This window comes from Trachurus trachurus, assembly GCF_905171665.1.
Source record: "Trachurus trachurus genome assembly, chromosome: 11".
Lineage (NCBI taxonomy): Eukaryota > Metazoa > Chordata > Actinopteri > Carangiformes > Carangidae > Trachurus > Trachurus trachurus.
Genome location: NC_139904.1, coordinates 7,605,607 through 7,625,864, shown reverse-complemented (window position 1 = coordinate 7,625,864; position 20,258 = coordinate 7,605,607). Strand labels below are relative to the sequence as shown.

The window sequence follows — 20,258 nt, the reverse complement described above, 5'->3', positions numbered from 1 at the left end:
CTGGGCAGAACGGTCCCACTTGCTTTCTCCCCGGCTACGTTGGTGGAGATCTCCCACACAGTAAAAGATTTAGGCAACACATTCTTCCAGCTGGCTGTTTTTCTTCCAGTTACAGAAAGTAGCCTATGTGCAAAGTACCACATTAACATCTCTATTCATATAACGCCCATCGAAACAGCTGATTAACATGTCGGCCGTTAACACATGGCGATTGGCCATTCACGCGGCTTTGTTCTTGGTTTCGGCCAATCAGCTTATAAGCACATGGCTAATTATCAGCTTTCAACCAATCGCACTGTTTTAATGTGTGTGTGAAAGTTATTTTCTTTAGTTCATTTTCGTTTCTTTTGGATTTTTTTTTTACAACAATGTATCAATATAATATTGTTTTAGTTTCATTTCGTTATAAAAATCAATCCCTTTTCTTTGAAACAATGAGATTGAGCAGCTAAAAACCAGACCAGTTCAACTGTAGCGATTTTCATAACACTATCGCTCCGGATCAGAGGTACTAAGATGCTGATTATTAACTCAATAAACTCAACCATGGCTTGTCTTATTGTTAATCTGAACGCACATGTAGGCTATAAAGGGCAGAGTCAAGGCAGCAGATAAATCACAAAACATCAACGCGTCCGTGAGCGCAGCGCACCTCATTTTCTCCTGTGAAGAAGAAGAGAAAAAAGAATGAATGTTTAGGTTTATTTAGAAGAAGTCTGATTATGACTGCTGCTCTGGATCAGATTATTTGCTCATAATTCGGGTTATTTTCAAACAGTGGCCAAACAACAGATCAATTAATTATTATAGACTATATTTTCCATTTTTGCTAAGCGGTTTGTTCTGAATTAAATAAAATCAGCAAACCTGGCGTGCTCAACTCAAGGTATGAACGGGTGAATCGGGTGCCAGTCCAAAAAAATTCAAAGTCAAAAAACGCTGAGGACGGCTGATTGCCGAAACGCGTCCGTTTCTCGCTGCCGAGCAGTTTTTATGAATTAAAAAGTGTTTAACTTAAAGTGAGTGCTGAATTAAATAAAAGCCTGTCCCATACAGCCGCGTGTGTTACGACGTGTTTTGTTGATGCTATCATCTTTGCCTTGCGCAGATGATCCTTCATAATTTGTGATACATAATCATCAAGTCATAAAGCAAGACAGGCTTTATCATATTACAATAGTTTCTGTGATTTAGGCAGGGTATACAGTAGTTAGTTCTAGTTTAATAGCCTAGAGTTTAAGCTGTGGATTACTGCACAGATCACTGAGTCATCCGCCTGTCGTCCTCCGTTCTCACAGATGCCACCTGGCGGTTGTTTTGGCACATTGAGGCTTTTCATTAAAACCTCTTGTCTCGCCAAAGAAAAAAAATTCCTGAGTCTTGTGCCGTCTCGCGTGGACCACGCGTGAAGTCCGCAATTTTGAACCAGTAACATCTGTATGTGGAGGCTATAGTCCTCGCTGCAGTGGCCCTGGTTCGATTCCACTGGTGGCTCTTTACAGCATGTCATTCCGCCCCTCTCTGTCTCTCCATTTCCTGTCTCTCTACAGCTGTCTTTTCAAATAAAGGCTTAAAAGCCCAAAAAATAGGAAAATAAAGAGAAAAAGAAATATCAACATTGGTTTCATTAACAGCCAACAGGTATTGAGTCAATGAAATAAAGTGTTTGAATGAACAGCTGGACTTCAACTCTCTTCACAAAAGTGGTAAAAATCTCACAGATGTATTAATAGAGCAGCTTTAATCCTCCTGGTCGAGTGAGACACTGCAACAAAAATCCCTGTGAGCCACAAAACATTAAGCCTCATAGACAACCATATAAATCTCATGTCTGTAAGACTGTTCTCAGACCAGGAAGCAAGAAAACATTCAGTGACATGAATTTGTGCATTAATGAACATGTCTCTTAGTATGCTTTCAGTGAAATGTAAGTGTTGTGAAAATAATCATGACTTCCTGAACATTTTAAAACAGTGCTCTATTTGTCCAACAGGTTTGGGGGAACAGGACAGCTACCTATCGTTTATACCTATCGCTATGTTACATGCAATCACCAAGGAAAATGGACAGAAAATGGAAATGATTATAAAAAGTATTGGATTTGTGAGAAATAGTATTCAAGCTGTAGCCTAACTGATGACACATGAGTGTCTATTTGCTACTAAACCTGCTCTGATTGTCGTCTTTGTTTTCTCTCATACACATGGAGTCTTTATCTGTTTGTTTTTACCGACCTATGAGGACCTTCACCAGTAAAGTGAAACATCAGTAAAATTATATTTGTCAGTGTTAACTGGTTAACTGCCAACCAACTATCAACCTTTAGCTGCTCACTGTGTCACAACAGCTACAAGGAAACGCCTCAGTTTAAGTTCATATCACTGAACATATCACTTGTTCAAGAAGTTTGTTCCTCTTTCAGAGAAAATATCTATAACTGCAAAGTTCACACATCATGTTTCCGGTAACTCCTTCAATCTTCTGCAGCCTGCAACAAATGTACTCACATGTGCATAATGCTGCTGAATGTATCGCTGCATGATGACTGAATAAAGTCAAAGTGAAACTTTATCATGACTGCTACTTTGTCTATTTTGCAGGTTTTGCCAAATCCAAATGGTCTTAACTTAAATCTAAAAGAACTAAATAACCTAATTGACAGAGAACATTTTCATTAAACAACAACTGTTTTAACAGTCTGTGGTTGGGGTTTGTCCAGGTGTTACTTCCCTTTCTCTCTGCAGAAAGCTGCCTGACACAGAGAGAAACAGACAAGTAGTGAAGACTGGGCAGAAACGAGTTCAGTTTGCTTTTAGCTTGGTCAAAGATCAAGATGTCTACAGATAGTCAAGCTGGATCAGACCTGAGAGTGAAATATATCAGAGGAGACCAAGAGGACAGAAGTCAGAAGGTGGAGACGTTGGAGGACGGACTGCAGCAGACTGATGTTGGGTTACAAACAGCTGGTAAGTATGAAATATAGACAGGACAGCAAAGGAAAAGCTCATGTTCAGTATTGGTATGTGGAGATTTTAAATCTAGGTTTAAAACTGTCAACCTTTTCAGTTTGACTGTTACATTAGAACATGTTGCATGATCATACATTCCTGTTCCTCTAACTAAAGAACAAATTAACTTGTCTGAGTCTTCATCAGGTCACTTAGTGGAGTCAGTGAGGGCCACCTCAATTCAAATGTCATTTTCTTTAGGCAGGTGAAGGCAAAAAGATCACCTCCAAAGGTCAAACTAGTCTAGAGAAAGGCTTAAACAAAGTGTGTTTTCTGTGTGTTTGGCTTCTAAAGAACCACAAACTGAGGAGAAACTTCCAGCTGCCAAGAGAAGCTGCACCAGAGCTTTTACAGTGGCTGTGGGAGTGCTGTGTCTTCTGATACTGGCCAGGATCATCACAAGCTGTGAGGAGTTTTATTACCGAACATTATATGTGTTATATTCCACTTTAACCGTCTTCAAGCAAAAACAGCTTCACCTTGTAAAACTGCTTGTGTTTGTCTCTGTAACTTGTCATGTCAGCCAGCACATCTGTTACAGGCTAAAAGACAGTAGTTCCCTCTGTCTATTACTAAACTGCAGTTAGCAAGTATCACAGTAACATTAATGATTCATAGACTGAGTTCATAATGTATTTCTTGAAATCAGAATTTATATTTCTTATGTGTTTCTTATTTTGTTGTGTTTCAGATATTGTAGTCGCTTTAGAGAAAGAACACCAGGAGACCAGATACAACAACCTGAACAGCAGTTACAACCAGCTAGGTGTGAAAGGTTTAAGACAAATACTAAAACACCAAAACATTGTATTATTTGACATTAAGGAATGTGTCCTGCTGGATGGATGAGATTTGGATCCAGCTGTAATTTTAACTTCACTCAGACCACAACTTGGTCTGACAGCAGGACAGACTGTCAGTGTAAATGTTTTCACATTGTCTGACTTCTTCATCTCTTGCTGATTTTCTCTACATGCAGCAGCCAACATCGGTCAGTTACAGGATGAAGTCAAGACACTGAGGGAAACAATCCAAGGTGAGAAAAGTCTAAAAACAGTAAATATGGGGCATCGTAGAACTCACTGGGTTGAGCAGCCGCCCAATTATACAGAGGCTATTGTCCTTACTGCAGCGGCCCCTGTTCGATTCCCCTGGTGGCCCTTTGCTGCAAGTCATCCCCCCTCTCTCTGTCTCCACATTCCCTGTCTCTCTCTGACTGTCCTGTTGATTAAAGGCATAAAGCCCCAAAATACTTGAAAACAGAAACAGAAAATATCTGTATTTTACCAATTCACATGATTTCACTTGACTGTTCATCTTTTCTGAATGATGCTTCTTTCAGGCTGTTGAACTGTTTTCTATGAGGATTATCTAGTCACATGTCACTTACACATGAGCTACAAAACCTGAGATAACATGAAAAATATTTATCAAGTAACTGAGCTGACAGGGAAAACTGCAGCAAGAAACAGCCTCACTAAACAGTGACATTATGAGTCTTAACAATATTATACTGACTGACCTGGAATCTGTTTTTAAAATATTTATTTGACATTAAGGGAAGGCGTGTCCTGTTGGATGGACTAGATTTGGATGCAATTGTTACTTTAAATCCACTGGGACCACAACCTGGGATTACAGCAGGACAGAGTGTACGAACAGAAGAGCTGATCTAGTGATCATAAACAGCAAAGAGGAACAGGTCAGTGTGTCTATTAATATGTGTGTGTGTGTGTATGTATGACTATTGGTCTAACAGCCAGTGGTGTGTTAGTTGTGTTTGTCACCTGCTGCCTGTCACTGAGCTGCTTCCTGTCCCTGCGCTAATGGATTCATTTTTCTGGATTAACATCTAGTTAATGAGTAGTTATATTTATTAAAGAAAGTCATTTTCAGGTCATTCTTCTTTAGGTTTACTTGGTTCATTAATAAGGAAACACCACCAAAGCTAGTCGTGCTAATAGTAAAGACATAAATAAGTTAAGAGTAATTTGTTAAAAACAACCTGAATGACAGATGTGTGTAGCAGCAAATCAACAATGGCTGCAGATAGAAGCAGCTGAAGTTCAGGGTGGATGAAGATGACTCAGTGATCAGTACGTTTCATCTGAAGACCTCTATCATATGAAGTGGATGAAAATAATTAAATAATGTAACGTGTGTAATGTGACAGGTTTTGTCTGTTTGTTTGTTTCTTAAATAAGTTAAGACAGAACCACATATGATCTTTCATTTAGAGTAAACTGTTCCTTTGTTCAGTTGTGTATCAATTCTCTGCAGTCTGAATGTGTCTAGTTGTGCAGAAGACAGTAAATCAAAGAGCCTCAGGGTGAGACAGTGAGGAGGAGGATTTTCAACTCTTTCTTTAACTGCACTATATCACAACAGTAATGATGAAACTTCACCATTTAAGTTCATATTACTGAAGATTACAACTTGTTGGAGAGGTTGAAAGATAACTGTTCAGTTCACATGTCATATTTCCTGTCAGAGTTACTGCTTCAGTCTGCAGCCTTCATGTATGTGCACATTGCTGCTGATGATGAGTGAAAACTCATCACTCATCTGCTGCCAGTCTGTGACCTGCTTCCTCTATTGACTCTGATGGATTTAATGATCTTGTTAACAGCTTTTAGGTTGCAAAACTATAAACCAATCTGAATCTAGTCCAGTGTCTGTACTTCAACCTGCTCTGCATGTGTTTACTGTGTAGACATTTAGCTCCACCTCTTTAATCTGTCTAGTCCAGTTGTTGTTAGGATGTCAAAGAAATGACTGAACTCTTTATTAATTCATATAATTTGATTTGTGGATTAGTTGAATCAAACGGGCCTCAGAATGTGAAGAGAAAAGAGATGAAATGTTGCATTGAAATATCAATAGACACAACTTTCAATGTTCATGTGTAATATTTAAAATGAAACATAAACTAATTTCTCTACAAACAGAGCTGATTTTCATTCTTTGAGTGTTTCAACAGGTCCTCGATGAAATAAATGAAAAGCTGTATTAGATTCAGTGTTTCCTTCAGACATGGTCACACTGTGACTTTACTACAACAGAAACACTGAATTATTAAAAGAGAAATGATTCCTCTCTCTTGTCAACTGTCAGGAATTCATCAGAAAGTTGAACAACAATGGAGAGTCCTGGATTGGTCTAACATCAACACAGAAACAACAACCTACATGGGAATGGGAATGGAAATGGGTGGATGAATCACCACTGACAAAAATGTGAGACAGTTTTTTGTTTCTATTACATTTTGTTCCTATAATCTACTAATGTTAATTTCAATTTGCATCAACGTCACTGTTGGAAACTAATAGCACTATGTGTGAAAAGACAGAACAGATAAGGTGAGGCCACACTATACCCGACAGAATCGCAGAGTGTCTTGTTGCTCCCATTGAGAATACATTGGATTGCACCGTCAGGTATCCCAGCATGCTTAGCGGAGCGAAGGCGACGCACGACGGTGTGACCAAATGTATTCTCAATGGGAGCAACACGACACCCCGCTATTCTGTCGGGTATAGTGTGGCTGCACCTTTACACATAACACAAATCATTTTTTCAGGGGCGTTGTAAAGTTCACTGTGTAGAGCAGGTGTCCCATATGTGGAGGCTATAGTCCTCGCCGCAGTGGCCCTGGTTCGATTCCACCAGCGGCCCTTTACAGCATGTCACCCCCCCCACCACACTCCCGTCTCCCCATTTCCTGTCTCTCTACATCTGTCCTTTCAAATAAAGGCTTAAAAGCCCAAGAAGTTAGCCTAGAAATCTAGACGCACCCTAGCGGCAGCAAATATATTTGCTCCGTAGGTGGGTCTAGAAACGAGCCAGAGGAACTTTTTGAGTCTCGAACACCGTTTGTGTTCACCAATCACAGCGCTCTAGCTGTTTAGAGAGTCGTTGGGCGGGCTTAACGCGATGACGACGTATATTTTAATTGGCTTGTCAGGCTAACGTCATACTCTTTGCTCTGATTAGTCATAGCGCTACCCTATTGCGTGCAGAGGCAGTTTGAAAGATAGCCTTCATCCTGCCCCCTGGATTGAGCCGAGGTCTACCGGTCGTTGCCTGACTAGACATTTTAATGATATAGTCTGGCTTGTCAGGCTACCAAAAAGTAGTAAAACAAAGACAAAAATTTAACAGCCAACAGGTACTGAGTCAATGAAAGAAAGTCAAAACGTAAAATCCCTGTTTGAATGAACAGCTGGACTTCAACTCTCTTCATAAAAGTGGTAAAAGCCCCACAGGTGTTTAAACTAATATTTCCTCCTGGTCAAGTGAGACACTGCAACAAAAATCCCTGTGAGCCATAAAGCATTTTGGCAAATTGGCCCATTGCCATAATCACTATAGTCATAGCAGTAGGTTCGTTACCTTTAATTGTCGGTGTAAGTGATTTTTAGAACGGCGGAGCGGAGCGGCAGGCTGCTCAGGGCTATGCTATGGAGGCTAAGGGAATTTCTTGGTTTCCCTCATCAAACTCATCAAATACACAACCCAACAACTCCAAAACGCTGTCGTGGACAAGTTGTGAGCTGCACAATCACCACGCTATGAGATAATAACAGAACGTTACGAGACAGAGCTGTTTTAGAGATAAATTCATGCAAAACCGCTGATGCGCGTTGCGTTCAGGGACAGTTTTTCAGCAAGCAGACTCAAGCAGCAAGTATTTACCCTGTATTTACCTCGAAAACGGCTCCGTTTCGTAACGTTCCATTATTATCTCATAGCGTGGTGATTGTGCAGGTCACAACTTGTCCACGAAAGCGTTTTGGAGTTTTGGGATTGTGAATTTGATGAGTTTGATGAGGGAAACCAAGAAATTCCCTTAGCCTCCATAGCGTAGCACTGAGCAGCCTGCTGCTCCGCTCCGCCGTTCTAAAAATAGCTTACACCGACAAATAAAGTTAATGAACCTACTGCTATGACTATAGCGATTATGGCAATGGGCCAATTTGCCAAAATGTTGAACTATACCTATAAGCCTCATAGACGACCATATAAATCTCATATCTGCAAAACTGTTCTCAGAACAGGAAGCAAGAAAACATTTTTTGAATGTGAGCAGAGTGAAAACCCTCAGTGATAATGAATGGGTGAATGGATGTCATCACTGGTTTCCAGTTTTCATAGATATGTGATCAGATTTATACCCATAATCCTTCATGTTTTGATGTGTCTCATAATTCTCAAAAAACTAATGTCTGAAAATATTTGAAGAATTTAAATTGAGATTCAAGTCTGTTTCAATATAAAAATAATCAGGAGTTTCAGCCCAGTTTAAAACAATAATGTATTTGTCCCACAGGTTCTGGGCACCAGGACAGGACAACAAAGCTGTGTCCTGGTCCCGTGGTTCATGCTGTGATGCACAAGGAAAATGGACAAAAGGACAATATCATCAGTACAAGAACTGGATTTGTGAGAAATAGTTTTCCAGCTGGAACTGATGACACAGGAGTGAGATGTGTTGGTATTAAGCTCTTTACCAGATCAGAACAAAGACATCTGACTAAAGAGCAGTTGTTGTTGTTCTTCTTTAGGTTTACTTGGTTCATTAATGAGTCTGTTGCTACTAAACCTGCTCTGATTGTCGTCTTTATTTTCTCTGTTACACATGACATCATTATGTGTTTGTTTTTACTGACCTGTGAGGACCTTCACCAGGAAAGTGAAACACAAGTGAAATAATATTTGTCAGTGTTAACGGTTGCCAACCAACTATCAACCTTTAGCTGCTCACTGTATCACAACAGCTACAAGGAAACGTCTCAGTTTAAGTTCATATCACTGAACATGGGAGCTTGTTCAAGAAGTTTGTTCCTCTTTCAGAGAAAATATCTATAACTGTAAAGTTCACACATCATGTTTCCGGTAACTCCTTCAGTCTTCTGCAGCCTGCAACTAATGCAGGGGTTAAAGCAAAATAAAATCTTTTGACTGAAATTTTTTTTGCAAGCACCCCCCCCTCGTCCGTGCATTATTGTCGTCATTTTTGCCTTGTATTTTAAACCTGATGAAGGAACCTTGTTCTAAAAGTGTTGTTTCTTTGATCGTTCAATAAATGATTCTGCATATGCATAAACCTGAAGATGCACACTGCCTGCAAGCTCTGAAGTGGTCAAAAAGGTGAGTCAGAGTCACCAAACCCCTGTAGGGGGGTCTGGAGGCATCCCCCCCCAGAAAAAAAATTTGTGATTTTAACACATAAATGAAGCATTCTGGTGTACTCTGAGAAGAACATTCTGGTGTACTCTGGTGTTCTGGTGTACTTTGTTTCAGATAGAAAAAAACATTGAGTAGGCTGAGGTTCCTATCATTGTAAGGCAACAAGGCAAGAATGGCTGGAGTGTATGAAACTTAAACTGAACTCAGAACTGGTCTAGTGGGGAGCAAAAACAAATTTCATATTAATCTAGGGGTCTGGACCAGCCATTCAAGGGCACGTTTCCTCTGCTATTTGTCCGTGCAGCGGTGCACCGCGGACATGCACGGTAAAAAAAAAAAAAAAAAAACCCAAACCGAATGCGCGCCGCCACGTCCGCTCGGACTGCGGCCACTCGGAACAACAGGTCCGCTCATGCCGGTGTCAACAGCGGCAGGAGACCCAACGCTACTACGTACCGGTATCTACCTCCAGCGAGTGACTGAGTCACGTCACCGGGCTCATACGTGCAGGCAGGCCAGGGTTGCCAGATGGTGCGAAAAATATCCCCCACAATCTTACTTTTTTTCCTTCACTGATTAGCGGGGAAATTACCGACCGGGAGCCGACCCTCACCCTTCCCTCCTGTGCTCGCGGAGAACTTTAACCCCTGCTAATGTATTTACATGTATGTGCACAATGCTGTATGTATCGCTGCATAATGACTGAATAAAGTCAAAGTGAAACTTTATCATGACTGCTACTTTGTCTATTCTGCAGGTTTTGCCAAATCCAAATGGTCTTAACTTTAATCTAAAAGAACTAAATAACCTAATTGACTGAGAACATTTTCATTAAACAACAACTGTGTTTTAACTGTCTGTGGTTGAAGTTTGTCCGGGTGTTACTTCCCTTTCTCTCTGCAGAAAGCTGCCTGACACAGAGAGAAACAGACAAGTAGTGAAGACTGGTCAGAAACCAGTTCAGTTTGCTTTTGGCTTGACCACAGATCAAGATGTCTACAGATATTCAACCTGGATCAGACCTGAGAGTGAAATATATCAGAGGAGTCCAAGAGGACAGAAGACAGAGAGAGACAGACAAGGTGGGAGATGTTGGAGGACAGACTGCAGCAGACTGATGTTGGGTTACAAACAGCTTGTAAGTATGAAATATAGACAGGACAGCAAAGGAAAAGCTCATGTTCAGTATTGGTATGTGGGGATTTTAAATCTGTGTTTGAAACTGTCAACATTTTCAGTTTGACTGTTACATTAGAACATGTTGCATGATCATACATCCCTGTCCCTCTAACTAAAGAACAAATGAACTTGTCTGAGTCTTCATCAGGTCACTTGGTGGAGTCAGTGAGGGCCACCTAAATTCAAACGTCATAGTTTTATTTAGGCAGGTGAACAAAAGGCAAAAAGATCACCTCCAAATGTCAAACTAGTCTAGGGAAAGGCTTAAAAAAATTGTGTTTTCTGTGTGTTTGGCTTCTAAAGAACCACAAACTGAGAAGAAGCTTCCAGCTGCCAAGAGAAGCTGCACCAGAGCTTTTACAGTGGCTGTGGGAGTGCTGTATCTTCTGATACTGGCTGGGATCATTGCACGCTGTGAGGAGTTTTATTACTGAACATTACATGTGTTATTTTCCACTTTAACCGTCTTCAAGCAAAAACAGCTTCACCTTGTAAAACTGATTGTGTTTGTCTCTGTAACTTGTCATGTCAGCCAGCACATCTGTTACAGGCTAAAAGACAGTAGTTCCCTCTGCCTATTACTAAACTGCAGTTAGCAAGTATCACAGTAACATTAATGATTCATAGACTGAGTTCATAATGTATTTCTTGAAATCAGAATTTATATTTCTTATGTGTTTCTTATGTTGTTGTGTTTCAGATATTGTAGTGGCTTTAGAGAAAGAACACCTGGAGACCAGATACAACAACCTGAACAGCAGTTACAACCAGCTAGGTGTGAAAGGTTTAAGACAAATACTCAAACGCCAAAACATTGTATTATTTGACATTAAGGAATGTGTCCTGCTGGATGGATGAGATTTGGATCCAGTTGTAATTTTAACTTCACTCAGACCACAACTTGGTCTGACAGCAGGACAGACTGTCAGTGTAAATATTTTCATATGGTCTGACTTCTTCATCTCTTGCTGATTGTCTCTACATGCAGCAGCCAACATCAGTCAGTTACAGGATGAAGTCAAGACACTGAGGGAAACAATCCAAGGTGAGAAAAGTCTAAAAACAGTAAATATGGGGCATCGTAGAGCTCACTGGGTTGAGCAGCCGCCCAATTATACAGAGGCTATTGTCCTAACTTTAGTGGCCCCTGTTCGAGTCCCCTGGCGGCTCTTTGCTTCATGTCATTCCCCCTCTCTCTGTGTCCTCATTCCCTGTCTCTCTCTGACTGTCCTGTTGATTAAAGGCATAAAGCCCCAAAATACAGAAACAGTAAATATCTGTATTTTACCAATTCACATGATTTAACTTGACTGTTCATCTTTTCTGAATGATGCTTCTTTCAGGCTGTTGAACTGTTTTCTATGAGGATTATCTTAGTAACAGTCACATGTCACTTACACATGAGCTACAAAACCTGAGATAAAATGAAAAATATTAATCCAGTAACTGAGCTGAAAGGGAAAACTGGCAGCAAGAAACAGCCTTCACTAAACAGTGACATTATGAGTCTTAACAATATTATACTGACTGACCTGAAATCTGTTTTTAAAATATTTATTTGACATTAAGGGAAGGGGTGTCCTTTTGGATGGACGAGATTTGGATCCAGTTGTTACTTTAAGTTCACTGGGAGCAAAACCTGGTCTGACAGCAGGACAGACTGTCAGGACAGAGGAGCTCATCTGGTGATAATAAACAGCAAAGAAGAACAGGTCAGTGTGTTTATTAATATGTGTGTGTGTGTGTGTGTGTGTGTGTGTGTGTGTGTGTGTGTGTGTGTGTGTGTGTGTGTGTGTGTGTGTGTGTGTGTGTGTGTGTGTGTGTGTGTGTTGTGTTTTCCACCTGCTTCCTGTCCCTGTCCTAATGGATTTATTTTTCTGGATTAACATCTAGTTAATGAGTAGTTATATTCATTAAAGAAAGTCACTTTCAGGTCATTCTTCTTTAGGTTTACGGTACTTGGTTTATTAATAAGGAAACACCACTAAAGCTAGTCGTGTTAATAGTAAAGACATAAATAAGTTAAGAGTAATTTGTTAAAAACAACCTGAATGACAGATGTGTGTGGCAGCAAATCAACAATGGCTGCAGATAGAAGCAGCTGAAGTTCAGGGTGGATGAAGATGACTCAGTGATCATGGTACATTTCATCTGAAGACCTCTATCATATGAAGTGGATGCAAATAATTCAATAATGTAACTGTTGTAATGTGACAGGTTTTGTCTGTTTGTTTCTTAAATAAGTTAAGACAGAACCACATATGATCTTTCATTTAGAGTAAACTGTTTCTTTGTTCAGTTGTGTATCAACTCTCTGCAGTCTGAATGTGTCTAGTTGTGCAGAAGACAGTAAATCAAAGAGCCTCAGGGTGAGACAGTGAGGAGGAGGATTTTCAACTCTTTCTTTAGCTGCACTATATCACAACAGTAATGATGAAACTTCACCATTTAAGTTCATATCACTGAAGATTACAACTTGTTACAGAGGTCAGTTCAGAGTTACTGCTCCAGTCTGCAGCCTTCATGTATGTGCACATTGCTGCTGATGATGAGTGAAAACTCATCAGTCACCTGCTGCCAGTCTGTGACCTGCTTCCTCTCTTGAGTCTGATGGATTTATTGATCTGGTCTAGTCCTGTGTCTGTACTTCAACCTGCTCTGCATGTGTTTACTGTGTAGACACTTAGCTCCACCTCTTTAATCTGTCTAGTGCAGTTGTTGTTAGAGGATGTCAAATAAATCATTGAACTCTTTATTAATTCATATAATTTGATTTGTGGATTAGTTGAATCAAATTGACCTGAAGAAGAGAAAAGAGATGAATGTTACCTTGAAATATCAATAGACAACTTTAAATGTTCATGTGTAATACTTAAAATGAAACATTAACTAATTTCTCTACAAGCGGAGCTGATTTTTTTAATTCTTTCAGTGTTTCAGCAGGTCCTCCATGAAAGAAATGAAAAGCTGTATTAGATTCATTTTTCCTCCAGACATGGTCACACTGTGACTTTACTACAACAGAAACACTGAATTATTAAACAAGAAATGATTCCTCTCTCGTGTCAACTGTCAGGAATTCATCAGACAGTTGAACAACAATGGAGAGTCCTGGATTGGTCTAACATCAACACAGAAACAATGGGTATGGGTATGGGAATGGGTGGATGGATCACCACTGACACCAACGTGAGACAGTTTTTTGTTTCTATTACATTTTGTTCATATAATGTTAATTTCTATTTGCATCAAAGTCACTGTTGGAAACTAATACCACTATGTGTGAAAAGACAGAACAGTTAAGGTGAGGCCACACTATACCCGACAAAATCGCAGAGTGTCGTGTTGCTCCCATTGAGAATACATTGGGTCGCACCGTCAGGTATCCCAGCATGCTTAGTGCAGCGAAGGCGACGCACGACGGCGCGACCCAATGTAGTTTCAATGGGAGCAACACGACACTGCGATTCTGTCGGGTATAGTGTGGCTGCACCTTTACACATAACACAAATCATTTTATCAGGGGCGTCGTAAACTTCACTGTGTAGAGCAGGTGCCCCATATGTGGAGACTATAGTCCTGACAGTGGCCCTGACAGCATGTCATCCCACCCCTCTCTGTCTCCCCATTTCCTGTCTCTCTACAGCTGTCCTTTCTAATAAAGTCTTAAAAGCCCCGAAAATAGTAAAACAAAGAGAAAAAATATATTTTATCAACATTAGTTTCATTAACAGCCAACAGGTATTGAGTCAATGAAACAAAGTCAAAATGTAAAATCCCTGTTTGAATGAACAGCTGGACTTCAACTCTCTTCACAAAAGTGGTAAAAGTCCCACAGATGTATTAATAGAGCAACTTCACCCCTTGGTCGCATTGTGCGCGGAATCTGAGTGCGCGCAGCTCGCGCGCCTTTTCGGGCGCTTGGGTGGTCGCACTGGGAGCGTACTTCTCCCTCTCTCTCCGCGCCAGTCAGACATTGACTGCAGTCGCCCATACTCGTATTCACTCGGTTTTCCACACACACATGTTATTTTAAACATGTGTGTGTGTGTCTCCTGTACAGACACAACTGACAAATATTTAGGCTATAGACGGACAAGCAACAACTTAATTAATCATCATTTTATTTATTTTGTTTTGAAAATTGACCGGATTCTCTCGCCTTTTCTGTGCCCGACTTCCTGTCTGGTACGATCTGGTCTATCCAGCTTGACAAACGGCACTCTCGGTGCTCGCGGCTCGCGTGAAAAATAGAACTGAACCAATCTGAAGCGCTGCAGGCGCGTGCACTGCGCTCCAGAGCGCGAGATGTGCGACCAGGCAGACCGGTTAACATGTGCGCCTATCTGAAACTGCCTCCGCTCCAGGGCGCTGCGCTTCGGTTCTGCGTGCAGTGCGACCAAGCTGTTAGTCCTCCTGGTCAAGTGAGACACTGCAACAAAAATCCCTGTGAGCCACAAAGCATTAAGCCTCATAGACGACCATATAAATCTGATTTCTGTAAAACTGTTCTCAGACCAGGAAGCAAGAAAACGTTTTCTGAATGCGAGTGGAGGGAAAACTCTCTGTGATAATGAATGGGTGAATGGATGTCATCACTTAGTCTGGTTTCCAGTTTTCATAGATATGTGATCAGATTTATACCCATAATCCTTCATGTTTTGATGTGTCTGATAATCCTCAAAAAACTAATGTCTGAAAATATTTGAAGAATTTAAATTGAGATTAAAGACTGTTTCAATATAAAAAATAATCAGGAGTTTCAGCCCAGTTTAAAACAATAATGTATTTGTCCCACAGGTTCTGGGCACCAGGACAGGACAACGCAGCAGTGTCCGGGTCCCGTGGTACATGCTGTGATGCAAAAGGACACTGGACAAAAAGACAATATTATAATACAGTATACAACTGGATTTGTGAGAAATAGTTTTCCAGCTGTAACTGATGACACAGGAGTGAGATGTGTTGGTATTAAGCTCTTTACCAGATCAGAACAAAGACATCTGACTAAAGAACAGTTCTTGTTATTCTTCTTTAGGTTTACTTGGTTCATTAATGAGTCTGCTACGAAACCTGGAGTCATTGTCTGTTTGTTTTTACTGACCTGTGAGGACCTTCACCAGGAAAGTGAAACACAAGTGAAATCATATTTGTCAGTGTTAACTGGTGCCAACCAACTATCAACCTTTAGCTGCTCACTGTATCACAACAGCTACAAGGAAACGTCTCAGTTTAAGTTCATATCACTGAACATTGGAGCTTGTTCAAGAAGTTTGTTCCTCTTTCAGAGAAAATATCTATAACTGCAAAGTTCACACATCATGTTTCCGGTAACTCCTTCAGTCTTCTGCAGCCTGCAACAAATGTATTTACATGTATGTGCACAATGCTGCTGAATGTATCGCTGCATAATGACTGAATAAAGTCAAAGTGAAACTTTATCATGACTGCTACTTTGTCTATTCTGCAGGTTTTGCCAAATCCAAATGGTCTTAACTTAAAGCAGATATCAGCTTCACGGCCGTTTCGGCTAATGCTGCGTTCAAGGCAGGCTTTTGAAACCGTAAGTTACAGCTTCAAGTCACAACTACGACTTGGTAGCGTTCCAGGTAACCCGTAGCTCGTGTTTTTACCATCCTGTTGTCTGTGAAAGTTCCCTATAACGGCCACTCGTAACTTCCGACCCGTGAACTCGTACCAGATCGAACTGGTATGACTTCACAGGAAGGAAAAACACAAAGTACGAGTTTCTTTGAACGCACCATGAGTTAGCAGCCCCCGCCCTTGTCAGGCATCAATTGGTCCTCGTGCTACGTCACCACATTCACGCGCATCCCTTGGCTGCACACACAGCCTTTCATGCCGTTCTCTCTCCTCATTGGATAACACTTGTATCCCACAAGGAAAATTTTCTCCTCGGGTTACAGCAGAGCAGAGTGACGGAGAGACTCGTGTTTAGGCTGAAATACTTCATGTAAGTGATTGCTGACGGAAAATAGGACTATTTAGGACTTATATTAACAAAAACATTCCACTGATATCTGCTTTAAATCTAAAAGAACTAAATAACCTAATTGACAGAGAACATTTTCATTTAACAACAACTGTGTTTTAACCGTCTGTGGTTGTGGTTTGTCCAGGTGTTACTTCCCTTTCTCTCTGCAGAAAGCTGCCTGACACAGAGAGAAATAGACAAGTAGTGAAGACTGGTCAGAAACTAGTTCAGTTTGCTTTTAGCTTGATCAAGGATCAAGATGTCAACAGATATTCTTAAATTTCTACAGATATTCTTACATTTCAAAGAACTAAATAACCTAATTGACAGAACATTTTCATTAAACAACAACTGCTTTTTACAGTAACCTACTGTGGTTGTAGTTTGTCCAGGTGTTACTTCCATTTCTCTCTGCAGAAAGCTGCCTGACAGAGAAACAGACAAGTAGTGAAGACTGGTCAGAAACTAGTTCAGTTTGCTTTTAGCTTGACCACAGATCAATATGTCTACAGATATTCAAGCTGGATCAGACCTGAGAGTGAAATATATCAGAGGAGTCCAGTCCAAGAGGGCAGAAGTCAGAGAGAGACAGACAAGGTGTTTAAGGTGTGTTAACTAAAAATCAAATATTTAAATGTAGCATGGAGTACAAGCAGCTGAGTAAACTAACTAGACTAATTAAACTCCTGTAGAGGTGCACACCTGAAGATGCATGCCTGAAAACTCAGAAGGGGTGAAAAAAGTGAGTGACTAATCTCCAGTTAGAGAGGGGGAATGACATGCAGGAAAGGTCTGCCCGACATGGGATTCGAAGCCTGCGTTGAGGACTGTGGCCTCTACATGGGGCAGCCGCTCTACCCACGGCGCCACACACCGCCCCAAAAGCACATTAAGTATTGACTGAGCTTCCTATCATTGTAAGGCAACAAGGCAAGAATGGCTGGATTAAACTGAACTCAGAACCGGTCTAGTTGGGAGCACTGATTGGCAAAAACAAAACTCATGTTTTAAATCTAGAGGTCTGGGCCAGCCATAAGGGCCCCATTCAGACCACAATTTCTACCATTTCTGCCCTATTCTCATCTCTATCTTGATAGCTACACCGTGTGGGCCACGTTCACTTGGAGCAGACGTCAACAGCAGCAGGAGGTCGTTAGTGGACGGAGCTGAACTAGGATGTGTGTGTGTTGTGAGAGAGGAGCAAGGGAGGAGTGCTGCCTGTCGCAGATGAGTAATGCATTGTAATGAATGTAATTGAACGATAGCAATGCATTAGACGTATGTTACTGTCACTCATGGCTACTGTAGCGCTGTGTGTGATGCTAGCGGTCTTTAGCTCAGACACAAAAAAGGAAAGGAAGAAAAAAACGATTGTGGAGTAGTGTTGCTTTCGTCAATGAAAATTACGACGAAATAACATTTTCAACAAACCTTTATCACATGACGAAAAGGAGACAAGACGCAACGTAAATGGTGGTCATATGATGATAACTAGACATTGGAAATTGGGCAGATTGTGTGCAGCACCTTAATTTCCGATTTCCGATATGCAGGCTCTCTTCCCCAAAAGACTCATTCTTATCCTCCTGTCAGGAATTAAGACATTACTGTATGCCTACTTTTATTGTGATGCCCAACTGGATGCATTCCACAAATTAACATTGTTTATTTGTTAACATACAGACAGACAGACAGACAGACAGACAGACAGACAGACAGACAGACACACACGGACACAAAGACAGACACACACACACAGACTGAGAGAAAGACAGACACACACAAAGCGCTCTGACTGACAGACTAAACCATCGCCCACTGCACAGGTTGTACTGCTGATTTACTCAAATGGGGGTTGTCATGACTGGCTCAAGAAGCCATGACAAAAGATGGTGAGACGCGGTTCAACTTAAGGAATAACAATGTTTATTAAATTAAAGTGTACAAATCAGAATAATGCAACGAGGTGTGAACTTGTAATCATCAGTATGTCTGCCGTTGGATGCATGTGGATGATGTGTGTGGAGTGTTGTGGAGTGTAAGAAAACCAGGCCGAAGCCAACAAAACAATAATGGAGCCGGAGGGAAACCAGGTCCTCCTGGTGAGACAGAGAGAGTGAGGACTGAGACAGCCTGCCTTTTGAAGCCTCCAGGAGACTGGCCAGGTGCTCCTAGTTGCAAGCCCCGCCCACTGAGCTACCTGCAGGAGAGACAGACAAAGCGCTGGGGACAGCAGGGGGCCGTCACAGGGTGCATTGGTATGGTGTGCGCGATGGTGACGATCGGAGCAGAGACGGATTATGAGGAAATCCGGAGCACGAACAGCCGACCATCTAAGAGACACATGTGCTCTTTGCCTGACTCATCACTTAACAGCTGTGTCGCCATGTGCATTTGTTTACAACAGAGCAGCTATAGTGAGAATACATGGACTATTATTGTGCGTCTAAAGCAGGGGCGGCAATAATTATGTAGGCACGGTCCACCGCTACTTAATTCACAACGAAATCCAGGTATTGGGTTTTCATTATCGACAGAAAAATCGATAATGATATGGACATATTACATTTTTAGGCTGATATGAAAATTGGCCTGAATTTGTGTAGTCTGATCCTGCCTTAAGTCTCTCTCAATTTTGTCTTCTATAAATGTTTTTCATAAATATATTGAAGGTGAGTGTCCATCTATCTCATCTATTCTCAAATGTCGTGTGAATTTCTTCCGATGTTCAGTGGTTTTGTTAGACCATGTGACAAAGTGCTGTCATACAATATACTGTATTTATCTAGCCTTATTACTGCTGGTGACTATAGTGTGTTTCTACTGTCTTTTATGTGTAAACCTTAGTGGAGTTGAGAACAACAATATGTTGTTGTCATGACAATGAAAACTCAAAACATATACTTTAAAAGTCAGGTGGGGGCGCCATATAGCTCAGTCGGTTGAGCAGGCGCCCCATATGCAGAGTCTATAGTGCTTGCTGCAGCCGGCTATGGTTCAGATCCCAAATCAGGGGGCCCTTTGCTACGTGTCATTCCCCCTCTCTCTGCCTCCCCATTTCCTATCTCTCTAAACTATCTAATCCTATCAATTTAAGGCACTTAGCCCAAAAAATATACTTTAGAAAAAAAAGAAAAGTCAGGAAAAAAAAAAATTGATACTTTTTTTTCCTCCCAACCATAGTTGCACATGATTTGAGCGTTTATCTGTAGTTGTGGTTTTCCTCGCTGCTACCCCTGAATTACAAGCTGCCTAACTCTGAGAAACAAACAGTGAGGAACTGTATTGCATCGTTTGAAGTTCTTTCGCCTCCCATGATGTCTAGAGACGATCAAGAACAAGATGAGTGTCTGGATGTGAGCAGAGGAGAAGGAAAAGATGAAATTCATGTGGATATCGATGGAAATCTCACTCATGTTGATGCTGCGTCCTCTAAACTCTGTAAGTCTAACAACAACATTTTGTAATGCCAAGACCTTGATATTTACAACAAATATGTATTCTATCGACCTAACCTGATTTTGTACAGGAGAATAACATATCATTAGTCCCAGCCAACAATAACAAAAGTCTATGGACTGGTTGTAGCTGGGTACTGAGACTTTGATACACTGAAATTCAATTGAGCTTCTCTTGACTTTAACTGATAATGGTCTCACTGAGCAGACAGATGCAACTGAAGATTACAAACATCCACAACTTCAAATGTAACTTCAGGTATACTTTATATATACTTTGTCTCTGTAGTGCCACAGACTCAAGGAGCACACGGCAAGCTTATTGCCACAATAAGCATCCTGGGAGTGTTGTATCTTCTGATATTGGCTGGGCTCTACATGCGCTGTAAGGAATTGCTTTTATTTTTATCATCACATATTAAGCTCTAT

General features: G+C 41.0%; 2 protein-coding genes across 2 annotated transcripts in view; one reads left to right on the top strand and one right to left on the bottom strand.

Annotated features, from left to right (window-relative positions):
* Positions 1-20,258, bottom strand: part of col14a1b (collagen, type XIV, alpha 1b) — a gene marked incomplete at both ends in the record, with an annotated part of 206,598 nt that overhangs the window by 53,300 nt on the left and 133,040 nt on the right. The window lies entirely within an intron of this gene.
* LOC310993795 (uncharacterized protein) lies at positions 9,517-15,236 on the top strand (the record flags this gene model as incomplete). Its single annotated transcript, XM_083982274.1, has 7 exons — positions 9,517-9,523; positions 10,680-10,790; positions 11,077-11,151; positions 11,365-11,421; positions 11,946-12,088; positions 13,453-13,521; positions 15,177-15,236. 7 exons carry the CDS (start codon positions 9,517-9,519, stop codon positions 15,234-15,236), a joined length of 522 nt encoding a protein of 173 aa, XP_083838400.1.